The 16,217-nt window shown below is 36.1% G+C and overlaps 2 protein-coding genes across 2 annotated transcripts; one reads left to right on the top strand and one right to left on the bottom strand.

Annotated features, from left to right (window-relative positions):
• Positions 1 to 174: 174 nt before the first annotated feature.
• LOC143914477 (uncharacterized) lies at positions 175 to 6,649 on the bottom strand. The gene is made up of 3 exons (XM_077434713.1): positions 6,575 to 6,649; positions 6,084 to 6,468; positions 175 to 2,641 (listed from the first exon to the last, which is right to left on the bottom strand). Exon 3 carries the CDS (start codon positions 2,500 to 2,502, stop codon positions 475 to 477), a length of 2,028 nt encoding a protein of 675 aa, XP_077290839.1. The 5' UTR covers positions 2,503 to 2,641; positions 6,084 to 6,468; positions 6,575 to 6,649; the 3' UTR covers positions 175 to 474.
• Positions 6,650 to 12,946: 6,297 nt separating this feature from the next.
• On the top strand, positions 12,947 to 15,031 carry LOC143923224 (uncharacterized). Its single transcript, XM_077446788.1, has 4 exons — positions 12,947 to 13,030; positions 13,436 to 13,661; positions 13,837 to 14,113; positions 14,317 to 15,031. The coding sequence occupies exons 2-4, from the start codon at positions 13,650 to 13,652 to the stop codon at positions 14,634 to 14,636; spliced, it is 609 nt and encodes a 202-aa protein (XP_077302914.1). The 5' UTR covers positions 12,947 to 13,030; positions 13,436 to 13,649; the 3' UTR covers positions 14,637 to 15,031.
• Positions 15,032 to 16,217: the final 1,186 nt, after the last annotated feature.

The following is a 16,217-nucleotide window of genomic DNA, read 5'->3' as shown; positions in this document are numbered from 1 at the left end:
TATATATATATATATATATATATACATATATATATATATATATATACATATATATATATATATATATATATATATATATATATATATATATATATATATATATATATATATATATAGGAAGTCCGCTGGGTAGTAGGGAGGATTGCAGGAGAGAGAGACAAGTAAAAGCGATCTCAATTCAATCTTATGTTTATTTAGAACAATAGGTAATCGATGCGCGTACGCAACCGGCGCGTCAAGGCGCGACGCCTACTACTACTGTCGCTACCGCACACGGTTCAGGGGTACCAACCTTAACATTAATACATACGTGTACCAACTGTTCGGCATGAGCCACATCATTATACATAATTGTAATCATTTTTATATTAATATCCTACATTCGGCCATATCTGACAAAACATTCGTCCTCGAATGACATTCATCATCTTTCATTCTTTATAATTTTTCATCTTTCATTCAAATAAAACAGTATCACTTCAATCTCCAAGCATTCATCATTTCTACTGAAGATTTAACAAAATTTGACCAATCGAGTTCTCCCACTTCATATACATCATACTGATTGTTGTCTCTTACTTTACAATCAACCCGATACGGTCCTATGAATTTAGGTCTTAGTTTCATTCCCGATTCAAATTGTGAATCCTTTTCTATTCCAACCAAATCTTTTTCTTTGTACTGCTTTTCTGATGTTCGTGTCTTATTGTATGTCCGTCTGTTTTTCTTCTTGAATTTCTTATACAAGATATCTTCATTCGATAAAATATTTTTATCTGAAACTTTTTCTTTCTGCACACCGTCAGTCAATCTCTTTTTCCAAGTCTCTTTCTTTGAAACAGCATGCAATTCTCCCGGCTCCATGTAATATTCTGATATTTCAACAGACACCTCCGCCTGTAGATCAGTCTTCCTTCTCGGTACAATTCTTTTTGAAGAACACTCCTTGTTTGACATCAAGTCTTCAAGCTGTTCTAAGCGTAACTTCATAAAATTTCTCTCCGTTCTGAGCTGTGAAATTTCTTTGTTTCTCTCCGCTAGCTTTTCTTGTACTGTATTGAGATTCTCAGTGAGAACAGTCAGTTCCTCACTATTATTCTGCTGCTTTTCTTCTGTTGACCCGACATCTCCGGTCATCGTTTGTTTTCTTTTCTCTGTGACAACTATGTTTGCAAATAGAATTTGTGTCATCTTCTTTTCTTCCTCATCGGTGACAAGTTCTTCACCAATATTCTCTCTTGGCAGTTTTTCCATATCGGACTCTTTACAGATTTCCATTAAAGGTATATTTACATTATCCATTGTATTTACAGTAGATTCCGATACATCTTTTCCTTTTCTCATCGGACATTTAGCATATACATGTCCAAAGCTGTTGCATTTATAACATTTCGGTCCTCTGTGCTTATTTCTACACTCTGATAACCTATGTCCTTTCCTGTTACAATTGAAACAAACTATACTGTATTTGTTTTCTTCTGTATCCTTCTTTTGATACATGTGTTTGTTTGACACTCCGTCGTCTTTCCTCGAATTCCAGGGAACATCTTTTCTAACATTAATTTTTTCATATGTCTCCGCTTTCTCTTTGAATTCTTTAAAGTTTTTAGCTCCATATAAAATTATTTTATTTGAGCTTTCGTCTTGAGTACCATCAATAACATACTGGATGATTACTTCTGCCTCTAGGTTTATCCGACTACCTATTTCTCGCATATTTATTATATATTCTTTGATGCTCTCTTCTCGGCGTTTTACTCTAGTCATTAATAATTTATGTATCAATGCACTATTTGTAACTGTTTTGAATTCTTCTATTAGAATATTTTTCAATTTTTTCCATGTTGTTATTCCCCGTTGAGATTGTATAAACAACTTTGCTACTCCCGTCAATGACTTTTTGGCATACATGAGCTTCCTTAAGTCGTCCAAATTCGTCATCTGGGCCAGCTCTTCAAATTCTGCTATCCATTTCTCCACAGGATAGTCTTCATTTCCGTTAAACGGCGATATAGAGTCTTCTACATCTCGAAATGACAATAAAGGCGCATCTCGTCTTGATACTTGGATCTGCTTAAAACTTTCTAAGCTTTGTCCATCTTCTTCCTTGTCTTCTTGGTCGTTGTCCTCAGCTAGGTTCGCTTCTTCATCGTCTTCATCTTGGTTCGGTTCTTCATCTTCTTCTTCATCTTGGACCAAATTGTTTAAGAATGATCCAATACGATCGGCAATATCGTTCATTGTCCCGATCATTTTTATATTTAAAATCCGACATATCATTATGAGATTATTTACAGGCATATTCTTTACTTTTTCTATTATCTTTTCATATTCTTCCGATGAAGTATCTAATCTATAACCTGAAAATGCTTTCAAATTCTTTCTCAACTGTCTCGAATTTCCAACTTCTCCAAACACAAATAAATATAACTCTCTTATTTCATTCAGTTCCGCTTCATTCAAACTCCGCTTAACATTCTCAAACGATTCTAAAGTCGCCATTTTGCAAATAAAATTAAATACAATGACAAATAAACAAATAGAATGGTAAATAAACAAATAGAATGTCAATTATAACCTAAAGAGTTTCAACACAACTCATCAAAATCGTTGCACTAATATATACGGTGGGGCATATAAACTTATGGAGTTCGGTCTTTCGTGTCATGCGGGGAAGACGTGCTTCTGCGTTCTTCCCGCTATTACTCGCTTAAACCCGGCTATTGCACGAAATTTAATCTAAAAACTTAACCATCTAATCACTTATTTTACTAATTGCATCCTAGTATAATTTAAGTGTAAAAATAAACAGCAAATCGGTCGTAAAAAGCGGTTTTATATCAGTTATTTCGAAAAATTTTGTGCTAATTTTTGTGTCAAATCTGAGCAAAAGAATATACGAACGAGATACATCTCCTTACCTGAATACAAAAAAAGGGTCCTTCAGTCGGTCCCACAGAAGCAATAAATCTTCCACATAATTGCTTCCAGCCAAAAATCTTTAACGAACTTTACTTAATAGAATAATAGCAAACAGAAACGGTGTTTCCCAACTGTCTATCAGTTCTTTTTCATATTTAAATTATATTAAAGTAATTCGTGTAATTTTATATTCTTTACTAAAGTTATTATTAAAATATTAAATTGCAAACCGCACTCACATATATAAATCCGTTGTCTCCAAAGAGGCGTCTCACGATAAAGATCTATAAAAAAGTAGTATAACAATTGCTAATCTATTATTATCATAACTAACTACTTTCACTTACAAAGTAACCCTGTTAAATGGCATGTAATAACTCATAAGTGATCCAAGTGATACCTAGGATGACTATCTGTCAAAGCTGACCACAGAGAAGAGTCTATGGCGGTAAGAACTCACTCCTTGAATGGAAATCTCTCTCAAGTACCGCCTTTTTCTCAACACATCTTGGATAAATGCGAGAAAAATAATATCCAAACCTCCAACAAGGTAAGAGTGACGATGGATGATAGCTTAGCTAATAGAAACCTGTATTTAGCCACGTACAATGTAAGAACGTTATCGAGTGAAGGAAGTGTGCTTGCATTAGAGAATGAATTAGAAAATATCAAATGGGATATAGTAGGACTTAGTGAAGTAAGACGAAAACAGCAAAACCAAATAATCCTAAAAAGTGGTAACTGTCTCTACTGGAGAGGGCTACCAAATGGTAGAATAGGAGGAGTAGGGTTTCTTATCAATAAGAGAATAGAAAGAAATATTATAGAAATAAGCGACATATCGGAACGTATATGCTATATAGTATTAAGAATCTCGAGCAGGTACACTTGTCAAATCTTCCAAGTGTACGCCCCCACATCTAGCCACCCAGACGAGGAAATAGAAGACTTCTACGAAAAAATACAGGACGCATACGATAATAGCCGTCACCACTTTAAAATAATCATGGGCGACTTTAACGCAAAAATAGGACAAAAGGCAAATACAGAAAGAGCAGTAGGCAATTTTGGTACCGGCCAAAGAAACGACAGAGGCGATCGCCTCATAGAATTCGCAGAACACAACAGGCTCTTTATCACTAATTAATTTTTCAGGAAAAACACCAACAATAAGTGGACTTGGGAGAGTCCTAAAGGAGACAGAAACGAGATCGATTTCATCCTAACAAATGCCCTGCACTCCGTTAAAGACGTTAGTGTTTTAAGTAAAGTAGATATAGGTAGCGATCACAGATTAGTCCGTGCCAAGATGGCCATTAATATAAATTGCGAACGTAGGAAATTAATAAAAGGATGCAGTAACTCTCCAGATTTCGCTCAACTAAGGTCTAGGAAAAAGGAATTCGAACTCGAACTTGGAAATCGATACGGGAAATTAAACCCAGAAGCAGACATCGAGGAATTGAACACTGTAATTAGTTCGGTTCTAACGTCAACAGGTAAGAAATTAGGTGGATTCAGGAAACAGATTAAATTAAGCAAAATTTCAGCGGAAACAAAAAACCTAATTAAGCATAAAAGGAATTTAGATAGGGATAATAATAAGCAAGAATACAATCTAGTAAATAAGGAAATTAAAAAGAGAATAGTCAGGGATGTCAGGGATTTTAACAGCAAGCTAATAGAAAATACCATTAAGAATAACCGTAGCCTGAAAAAGTGCAAACAGGATCTTTTCTTAGGCAAAAACCAAATGATCGCAATCAGATCAGAGAGCGGAGTAATAATTAGGAATAGAGAAGAAATCATAGACAGAGTTTACACGTTCTATGCAAAACTATACGAGAACGACAACGGCCAATTCCCCGCTCTGGAATCGACACACGGCCAAAGGGTTCCTGCAGTATTGCCTAGCGAAGTAGAGGCCGCGCTAAAAACTGCAAAGAACGGTAAAACCCCAGGGGAAGATAATATTCCCATTGACTTACTAAAATGTGGCGGCCCCCCCCTAATTAATATCTTAGCTAGGCTTTTCAGCAAATGCATCCAGAACCAAGCTATACCAGAAGGATGGAATAACGCAACTATCATTTTAATACACAAAAAAGGCGACAAAAGCGATATCAAGAACTACCGACCCATTAGTCTACTTTCAGCGGTCTACAAGCTCTTCACGAAGGTTATTACAGAAAGGCTGAAAAATATCCTCGACGAGAACCAACCTATAGAGCAGGCAGGGTTTAGGGCAAATTTCAGCACAATGGACCACCTCCAAGTAGTTGGCGAACTAATCGAGCGCGCCAACGAATATCAACGGCCATTGTGCCTAGGTTTCGTCGATTATGAGAAAGCCTTCGATACAGTTAGTCATAATGCAGTACTTAACGCTCTAAAAACACAGGGAGTGCCGGAACCCTATGTGGGACTGTTAGCTGCAATATATAAGAATGCCACAGCTTCGGTTAAAATTTTTTCAGGTACAGATAGATTTAGCATAGGAAAAGGAGTAAGACAAGGAGATACAATCTCGCCCAAGTTATTCAATGCGGTGCTTGAGGGAGTTTTCAGGAAATTGGATTGGGATACAGCCGGAGTAAGCATCAATGGTCGCTTTTTGAGTCACCTTCGGTTCGCAGACGATATAGTTTTAGTAGCTCGTGATTCAGCTGACCTACTTATCAGACTAACACAGCTGGACAGGGAAAGTAGAAAAGTAGGATTAAAAATTAACGTAGATAAGACTAAACTAATGTTCAATAGTTATTGCATGCCTGATAGCATCCCCTTAGATGATAAACCAGTAGAAGTAGTAAATAATTATTTATATTTAGGTCAAATAATTGACATGTCTGGTAGTAAAGATGAAGAGATAAAGAGACGTATGAAATTAGGATGGAGTGCATTTGGACGGATGAATGCGGGTCACGTAGCTAGGAGGATGTCCGAAAGGTGGACAAAAGAAGTGCTTGAATGGTACCCGAGAGAAGGCAAAATAGTAAAAGGAAGACCGCAAGGAAGATGGGTGAACGAAATTAGGAAAATGTGCGGAATGAGATGGATGAGTGTTGCGCAAAACAGAGACGAGTGGAAGCGTGTTGGAGAGGCCTTCATCCAGCAGTGGATGGCGAATGGCTGTAAATGATGATGATGATGATATAAACTTATGCACACAGCACTGAACACACACACAAACACTGATATAGCATCAGGTGATCAGCTCTCGATGAAATCGTCGCAGCTGATATCCTCGTCGTGGTGGTGGTCATCGGTCATCAGTCATCAGGTCGTCTTAGCTAGTCATTTGCTAATGTGGTGAATTTCGGCGAAAGAAACCTTTCTCGACACAGCTGTCTTCGCGCCCGTCTCGTGACGTCACAGCTGATGTCGTCGTCGTGGTGCTCAATGGCGACCACCTGTCAGATTGTCGGCGTCCTTTCTCGCAATCTTAATCCCTATCGCGGACGAGCGCCCATTTTATAGGAAGTCCGCTGGGTAGTAGGGAGGATTGCAGGAGAGAGAGACAAGTAAAGACGATCTCAATTCAATCTTTTATTTAGAACAATCGGTAATCGTTTAATGTTTAATTATCATTTAATGTTTAATTATCATATAATTTAATTTATTTATCGTTTAATGTTTTTAATCGTTTAACAATGTTTATTTAGAACAATCGGTAATCGATGCGCGTACGCAACCGGCGCGTCAAGGCGCGACGCCAACTACTACTGTCGCTACCGCACACGGTTCAGGGGTACCAACCTTAACATTAATACATACAGTGCGTAACTGTTCGGCATGAGCCACATCATTATACATAATTGTAATCATTTTTATATTAATATCCTACATATATATATATATATATATATATATATATATATATATATATATATATATATATATATATATATATATATATATATATATATATATTCACATATACATACATACACATATACATATACATATACACATACACATTCATTACATACATCCATAAACATACAAACATTATACATGCATATACACATAAACACATAAATACACATAAATAAAGATAAATTACTCATATATATATATATATATATATATATATATATATATATATATATATATATATATATATATATATATATATATATATATATATATATAAATAAAAAATAGCATACATATATAAATAAAGATAAAACCAACATACATACACATTATGCTAAATAATAAAATTACAAAATGAAAACATGTGTAAATATGTATGTAGCTAGAAGTCATTTAAAATATGCTGCCTGACAGAACTGTATGATGAAGTAAAAACATCAAGGCTCCCAGAAAGCAGGTTAAATAGTCGAATGGCTCTTGAAAGGGGTGAGTCATCAAGCACATTAGTTCTGGCCCGAATAGGCAGGAATAGAGTTCTGGAGCGAGATTCTCTCAGTTTCTCAGGTACTCTAAGTTTAAGATTACACAGTATGGTGAACGTAACGTAAAAACTAGTAAGGCATACCTGACACTCGGATAAAACTTTGTAAAAGGTAACAAGTCGATGAAATCTTGGCTACTTTTGTATTCTCGCGTTTTCCAAAAATCAAACCAACTCAAGGCTTCAGTTTCGAAATTATCAATGTGGTATACCTGATTAATAGTAGACATTATATCCTTAAACTGTTGACGCTTCAGTTTGCACAATTTCGAAGGATGTAGCAACGGTAAGTTAAATTGAGCACTGTTGGCTTCACAAAATCGACTCTCCATTAAGTTAGTTAGAGCGCTGCTTCCCAATTACTTTCATGTCACGACCCCCTAAATTTGAAATAATTAATTCCCGGCCCCTAAAAATTTTTTTTTCTAGTTAAAAGGTTTATTTGGCAGTAATTATTACAATTTTAATACACATATTTATATTCAGTACAAAATTATAGGAACTTTAATTTTAATATAGGAAATTTAAAATCATTTTTTACACATGAAACAATTTAATGCGATAGATGAGGTCGCATGTTTTTACATAACAAATCGATATCGGGTTCAATGTCAGAAATGCTAACTCGCAAAGCATCTTCCAAAGTCTCCGTGGAAATGCATGACCTTTGCTTATTTTTTAATATAAGTAATGATGAAAATGCTGTTCCGCATAGGTACGTAGTCGCGAAGTTACCAGGGCTTCTTTTCCAATAGCAGGATATTCTTGCTGTCGCCTTAACCAAAATTCCGAAATACTTTTTTCATTAAAATCCACTTCAAGCTAATTATCTGATCTGATATCGATCAACTCTTCTTGGGCTGTCCACGTAATATTATCATATTTTAAGGATTTGGCAAATGGTGTTCTTATCCAATTGTTCTTTTCATCCTCATTCAAGTTTGGGAAATATTTCCTTAAATATATACATTCCCTAAATATGTAATGTGGAAAAATATTCATAAATGAATATTTGTACTTTTTATTGAATATTTTCGCAGCCCCCGCGAGAAATCCTACGGCCCCCCAGGGGGTCGCGATCCCCAATTTGGGAAGCACTGAATTAGAGAATCTAAGTATGGAATGTAAACTGTTTGTCTGAAGTACTGAAGTGTTGAACACTTATGGTTCCCGAATTACTTCGATGCTTTTGTCTTCCACACTGTCTTGGGATAATCAGTTCAATATCCACATTCTGTGCCAGTTGTACTGTTTTCTCAAAAATATCCCTGAAATAGTTATCGGAATCACCTCGGTGAAGTTTTACTAAACTGAGCAGGTTTTGAACTTGCAGTTGGACTTCTGGAAGATGTATGTAGCTCATACCACTAAATATTTGACTATTTTCAATCAATCCAGGGGGGGGGGGGCAAGTACCCCCCCTTTCCCCCCCTGCGAGCGCCCATTATGCAGGGCCAACGAGAGAGGGGGGGGGGTGAGTTGGGGGTAAAGTTCCAGGGCCCGGACTACTTTAGGGGGGGTCTACCTCACGGGACCGAAAGTGAAAAGCCCGAAAACGCAAATATCGGAAGGCAAAGATCGAAAATCGAAATATATTAAGTCGAAAGATCAAATAAAAGGGTGCATGGTAAACGGTACTATTTATATATAATATATATATATGAGTGGCATGCGGTGAAATTATCTCTCTTTTTGTCATACAGCCTTGTTTAATGTGCGCGCGCAGAATACGGGAGGAAAAGCCTGTTACTCTTGTTCCTGTTGTATCCTGCTCGCGCAAATTAAGTGAGGATGTACGACGGGGAGAGAGAGAGACTTTTACCGCACGCCACTGATATGTATACTAACCGTTTTTCATATGTATGCATGGTAAACGAACATTTTCGACTTTTTAACATTCGGTGCGGTGACGGTCACCCACTTTAGGGGCCCCGTGTCGAGACTTTCGACTGACCGATATTGATATATTATATTATCTATATATGTATATATAATTGAATGTCCGTTTGTCTGTTTGTCTGTTTGTCTATCTGTCAGTCTGTCCGTCTCGTATAGGCTACTAAACCACTCAACCGATTAATAATAGTATTCGTAATTCATTCGTACAGCCTTACTTAATGTGCGCGAGCAGGATACAAGGGGAACAGCCCGTACCTCTTGTATCCTGCTCACGCACATTAAGAGGGCTCGACAGCAGCGCCTTGTCCATACAAACGTACTATACTTCTCCCTTCCTCAATTATGGCACTAGAGAAATTATTTTTAATATGCTATGGATATCCACCATTGGGGTGCATCTATCGTTTTATTTTTTTGATTAATTATTTTTTATAGGAGCTAGGAGCCGCCAAACATCTATAAAATCGCCTCTTTTTTACACCCACGAAACGAATCCAGCGTGCTTGTTTAACGGTCGATTTAAAAAAAATACGCCGATAGATGCACAGAAAGTATCTTTCTCATACCGATGATGAATTTTTTTTAAAAATTGGTCCAGTTTTGGAGAAGAAAATAGGAAAATACGAAACCTCGATTTTGTCAATTTAAAATGCGTTTTATCTGGTCGAAGCGCAACTGTCGCATTCACTCAATATATATATTGATTTATATTGTCGCATTCACTCAATATATATATTGATATATATTGTCGCATTCACTCAATATATATATATTGATATATATTGTCGCATTCACTCAATATATACATACACTCAATATATATATCGAAGAGAGGAACGGTAACAAAACTAAGGTTTCGGGTGTACAGCCCTCTTAAGTAAGGCTGGATGGACAGCAAATCGGTCGTTAAAAGCGTTTTTATATCAGTGATTTCGAAAAATTTTGTGTTAATTTTTGTGTCGAATCTGAGCAAAAGCATATACGAACGAGATACATCTCCTTACCTGAATACAAAAAAAGGGTCCTTCGTCAGTCAATGGTCGGTCCCACAGAAGCAATAAATCTTCCACATAATTGCTTTCAGCCAAAAATTTTTAACGAACTTTACTTAATAGAATAATAGCAAACAGAAACGGTGTTTCCCAACTGTCTATCAGTTCTTTTTCATATTTAAATTATATTAAAGTAATTCGTGTAATTTTATATTCTTTACTAAAGTTATTATTAAAATATTAAATTGCAAACCGCACTCACATATATAAATTTGTAGTCTCCAAAGAGGCGTCTCACGATAAAGATTTGTAAAAATAGTATAACAATTGCTAATCTATTATTATCATAACTAACTACTTCCACTTACAAAGTAACCCTGTTAAATGGCATGTAATAACTCATAAGTGATCCAAGTGATACCTAGGATGAAAATCCGACACCTGACCTGAATACAGAGAAGAGTCTACGGCGGTAATGACTCAATCCTTGAATGGAATTCTCTCTCAAGTACCGCCTTTTTCTCAACACATCTTGGATAAATGCGAGAAAAATAATATCCAAACCTCCAAAAAGGTAAGAGTGACGATGGATGATAGCTTAGCTAATAGAAATCTGTATGTAGCTACATACAATGTAAGAATGTTATCGAGTGAAGGAAGTGTGCTTGCATTAGATAATGAATTAGAAAATATCAAATGGGATATAGTAGGACTTAGTGAAGTAAGACGAAAACAGCAAAACCAAATAATCCTAAAAAGTGGTAACTGTCTCTACTGGAGAGGGCTACCAAATGGTAGAATAGGAGGAGTAGGGTTTCTTATCAATAAGAGAATAGAAAGAAATATTAACACTTTTCAAATCTTCCAAGTGTACGAGAACGACAACGGTCAATTCCCCGCTCTGGAATCGACACACGGCCAAAGGGTTCCTGCAGTATTGCCTAGCGAAGTAGAGGCCGCGCTAAAAACTGCAAAGAACGGTAAAACCCCAGGGGAAGATAATATTCCCATTGACTTACTAAAATGTGGCGGCTCCCCCATAAATAATATCTTAGCTAGGCTTTTCAGCAAATGCATCCAGAACCAAGCTATACCAGAAGGATGGAATAACGCAACTATCATCTTAATACACAAAAAGGTGATAAAAGCGATATCAAGAACTACCGACCCATTAGTTTACTTTCAGCGGTCTACAAGCTCTTCACGAAGGTTATTACAGAAAGGCTGAAGAATATCCTCGACGAGAACCAACCTATAGAACAGGCAGGATTTAGGGCAAATTTCAGCACAATGGACCACCTCCAAGTAGTTGGCGAACTAATCGAGCGCGCCAACGAATATCAACGGCCATTGTGCCTAGGTTTCGTCGATTATGAGAAAGCCTTCGATACAGTTAGTCATAATGCAGTACTTAACGCTCTACAAACACAGGGAGTGCCGGAACCCTATGTGGGACTGTTAGCTGCAATATATAAGAATGTCACAGCTTCGGTTAAAATTTTTTCAGGTACAGATAGATTTAGCATAGGAAAAGGAGTAAGACAAGGAGATACAATCTCGCCCAAGTTATTCAATGCGGTGCTTGAGGGAGTTTTCAGGAACTTGGATTGGGATACAGCCGGAGTAAGCATCAATGGTCGCTTCTTGAGTCACCTTCGGTTCGCAGACGATATAGTTTTAGTAGCTCGTGATTCAGCTGACCTACTTATCAGACTAACACAGCTGGACAGGGAAAGTAGAAAAGTAGGATTAAAAATTAACGTAGATAAGACTAAATTAATGTTCAATAGTTATTGCATGCCTGATAGCATCCCCTTAGATGATAAACCAGTAGAAGTAGTAAATAATTATTTATATTTAGGTCAAATAATTGACATGTCTGGTAGTAAAGATGAAGAGATAAAGAGACGTATGAAATTAGGATGGAGTGCATTTGGACGGATGAATGCGGGTCACGTAGCTAGGAGGATGTCCGAAAGGTGGACAAAAGAAGTGCTTGAATGGTACCCGAGAGAAGGCAAAATAGTAAAAGGAAGACCGCAAGGAAGATGGGTGAACGAAATTAGGAAAATGTGCGGAATGAGATGGATGAGTGTTGCGCAAAACAGAGACGAGTGGAAGCGTGTAGGAGAGGCCTTCATCCAGCAGTGGATGGCGAATGGCTGTAAATGATGATGATGATGATGATGATATATATATATATATATATATATATATATATATATATATATATATATATATATATATATATATATATATATATATATATATATATATATATCGCTGTATTTTGTGAGGCTGAAGAACACATGTTTAAATCACCTAAATCAAATATTTTATCTCGTTATCTCGTTAATTTTTATGTTATTGAACTGCTATGTTTTATAATCATGATAAAAAAGTGCAAATCATTAATATGTAATTAAAATAGCCTTCAATAATTATTTCACATCAAAAGGAGCAAAGAGCACTTCTTATTTTTTATGATCAAACTAGTAAATTGAAGATTAAATACTATACACAAGCATTCGCTTGTGTTAAACAGTTTGGGTAATCTAGAATCGTTTAATCTTAAACCAGATTATTTCAAAATACAGTTATCATCGTGTTTTTATTTTTGTTCAATTTATATAATTTCAGATTTATCTACATTTTATCTTAGATGAATGAGATGCTACATACATATATATATTCAAAAGATTTAAGCGGTTTTGTTGTATTTGCTGACATATACTCATTATGAAGAGCACTTTTATTATATTTTTGGCAACATTGGCTTTTGCCAACGCAAATACTTGTAAGTTTAATTAAAATTATTATATATATATCAATCATTACAAATGCAGGGCCGCGACTACCATATTCAGGGGCGTCATTTGGGGGGGGGGGGGGGAGAATCAGCCCCCCTATATTTGAACAGGATTATCCACGTTATTTAATGTAATATTATTTCCTGTTCAGAACTAAACGTTTTAATTTTCTATCTGTTTTTCTAGGGTTTTTTTTTATTTTATTAATATGATTTATACAAATGTTGATAAAATTAAATAGAGGCCGATTTGAGTTTGCACACAGACAGCCGAACTCCTAGGCACGGCAGTGTAACATATAAATGCATCATGTTTTATAGATAGCTCGTTCAAATATGCATGGAATATTGCTTTAATTTGTGTTACACCTTTCGCATTGATTTACTTTTCAGCAAAATGGTTAGACTTCAGGGTAAAATATGCGCCGGTTAGCACAGGAGTCGATGTCAGCGCATTTTGGAAATCCATAAAACTCTGGGCGAGGCTTTAGCAAATGGTTGGGTACGAGTGGTGACTAATAACGAGCTGGGTGCTATCACTGTTTGCAAATCTGCTGTCGATGTTAGAGTGTGTCCATTGTATGATGGCAATGGATTCATCGCTGGTATGCAGCTCGCTGTAAGGATTTTAAAATTACATTTTTACTTAATAACTAACGTTAGGCTAATGTTCCAACATATCAATGAGGTTCCACCAGAAAAATGTATCTATGGATGCTACTGGAATTGACCCTTTCAAATATTGAACTATTTCGCCGGTTTTTTACTCACAGATTTGTGATTTTGTTTCTCAGGTTCCTCCAAAAGATGTTGAAGGACAGGGAGTGCCCTATGACTTCAACAGATTTCCCGTATACCAAAAGAAACTTATTCAAGGCGTTGCATTTTGGACCTCCACTTACTATTTGGTGAATCCTGCTGTTATCGCAGCTGGTGGAAGAACATCAGCTCCAACTATTGGAGAAGGACTATGGTTGAAGAACGGTACCTCTTACACAGAAATTCCAACTGATGAAGCCTCCATCAAAACCAAAACTACATATACTTGGCAAAACTGCATCCCCAACATGGGTAAGAAACAATTTTTTACAACCAATATCTTTATCTATTCACTACTTATCCCGAACAACTTTTATCTGTTGAATTCTAAATATTTTTTAAGCAATCTATCCATCATTCAAACTTCATCTATCTGCTCCTAGTTACCACTAAAATAATTGTACTGCCAAACATTCATAATCTCAGTAAACATGTTTCTCAATTATTTTCAACAGGCAAACACTACTACAATAATATGACTCCCAATTTAAAGTGCGAAGACTTCCAACCATTTTTCCTGTTAGTCAAAGAAAACAACCTTGTTGGCCTCGGCTGGCAGTTCAATGGCAAAACTGATTGGGTGGACTATAACTGGTATGATAGCATTAACGGACAAGCCGTAAGAGCAACTGTACCACTTGGACCAAAATGTCTAGGCGATAATGCTGATAAATATGGAGTCATATCCATACACATGTACTTTGTTGACAAGCCTTGGACTATTCCATGCACACAGGCTACTGACAGCGTAGTACCAATTCCTGGACTCCCATAAGTTACATATAATCGATTGTTTATTATCACTTTACAATTATATTTATGTACATACATATACATAATGATATTATAATAATTATGAAAGTATTTGTTTTTTTTTTCTATACCTAATGCTATGATAGAAGTGTTTAAAATAATTGCATTTGTGAAATACTGACTTTTTGGTTTCCGTTTCCGTTGAAGATTTGTTTCTGTTATTTTATTTTTATTTTATTTTATTATTTAAGGAAAACCAACAGTCTTAATTTCAAAACAGAACAAATAATAAAATAAATAGCAAAAGACCAATTACAGGTTTCCGCTGGTAGTAATAAACTAAAACATACACGTAATAATACATGAAATGTCAAATAAACATAAGAAAAAACAGAGAAATTAAATTAATAGATTATTCAAAAAATGTCTTGACTATTGCTCGCTATGCTTGCTCATGCGTATCATCAAAAATATCAAGGTTATGATCTCTCGCTAATCGAATAAAGGTTTTATTTGCTCGCCACATAAAAGAGTTTTGTCTATAATTAGAGCTCGCATACGGAATTGCAATTGGGGCATAGGTACGCGACGATCTGCTCAGTATTTTCAAATATATTTTAGATAGGAGTAACGGACAATCGATTAAGCCAGATAATATTTTCATAAGATATGTAATATCTACTATTTCTCTTCTATGCTGGAGTGGAAGAATGTGATGATTTTTACATAAATTTAAGTAATTATCGGAATGATATATATCTTTAGTGCGATAACAAAGGTAGCGAATAAATTTATTTTGAAAGTTCTCAATTCTATCAATGTAGGTGGCATATCTCGGATTCCACACCTGAGACGCCTATTCTAAATTACTTCGAACGAAGGAACAATATAATATTTTGATGGATTTTAAACATTTAAAATGTGTAGAAATACGTAAGATAAATCCTAATGACCGAAGCGCCTTCGAGACGATATAATCGATGTGTTTATCGAACAGTAAGTGCGAATCATGGAGCACACCCAGGTCACGAATTACCGTGTTTCTTTGTAAACGTTCTCCCTTTAGGATATAATCGTTCAAATAAGGGATTACGTTTTCGACTGAAAGTGACAACGCTGCATTTGGTGAGATTGAGCTCCAGGTGATTAAAGGTGCAGTATTTTTCTAGATTAATAAGATCAGCTTGAAGAGCCGTGACATCTTCAGGAGATGCAACTGCCGTAAAGATTTTCATGTCATTAGCCAAGCAAAGTAATTTCGAATGAGTAAGACAGGTACTGATGTCATTAATGAAAATTAAGAAGAGTTAGAGCCCAAGCAAAGAACCTTGGGGTACTCCACTAGGTATGTTAACCCAACCGGAAATATAATTGTTAATAACAACTGCTTGAGAGCGGTTGTCAATGTAAGAAGAATACCATCGAAATAGGTCACCCCTGATACCTATGTTAGATAATTTTAAAATTCAAATGTCGTGCCGAATCCGATAAAAAGCATCACTGTAGTCAGTGTTTATGACATCTACTTGAGCACCCTTGTCCATTGACTCAGTTAGTTCGTAATTCAATAGAATAAGATTTGAGACCGTTGAGCGGTTCTTGA

The sequence above is a fragment of the Arctopsyche grandis genome, chromosome 1 (assembly GCF_051622035.1).
Source record: "Arctopsyche grandis isolate Sample6627 chromosome 1, ASM5162203v2, whole genome shotgun sequence".
NCBI classification, from domain to species: domain Eukaryota; kingdom Metazoa; phylum Arthropoda; class Insecta; order Trichoptera; family Hydropsychidae; genus Arctopsyche; species Arctopsyche grandis.
Note: the sequence above shows the minus strand (reverse complement) of the source record. Positions and strands in the feature narration are given on the sequence as shown.

Bases quoted from the DNA above. Each gene is read 5' to 3' on its own strand.
- LOC143914477 (XM_077434713.1), bottom strand. From the start codon at position 2,502: ATGGCGACTTTAGAATCGTTTGAGAATGTTAAGCGGAGTTTGAATGAA.
- LOC143923224 (XM_077446788.1), top strand. The intron at 14,114-14,316 runs GTAAGAAACAAT...TATTTTCAACAG, and splicing joins AAACTGCATCCCCAACATGG to GCAAACACTACTACAATAAT.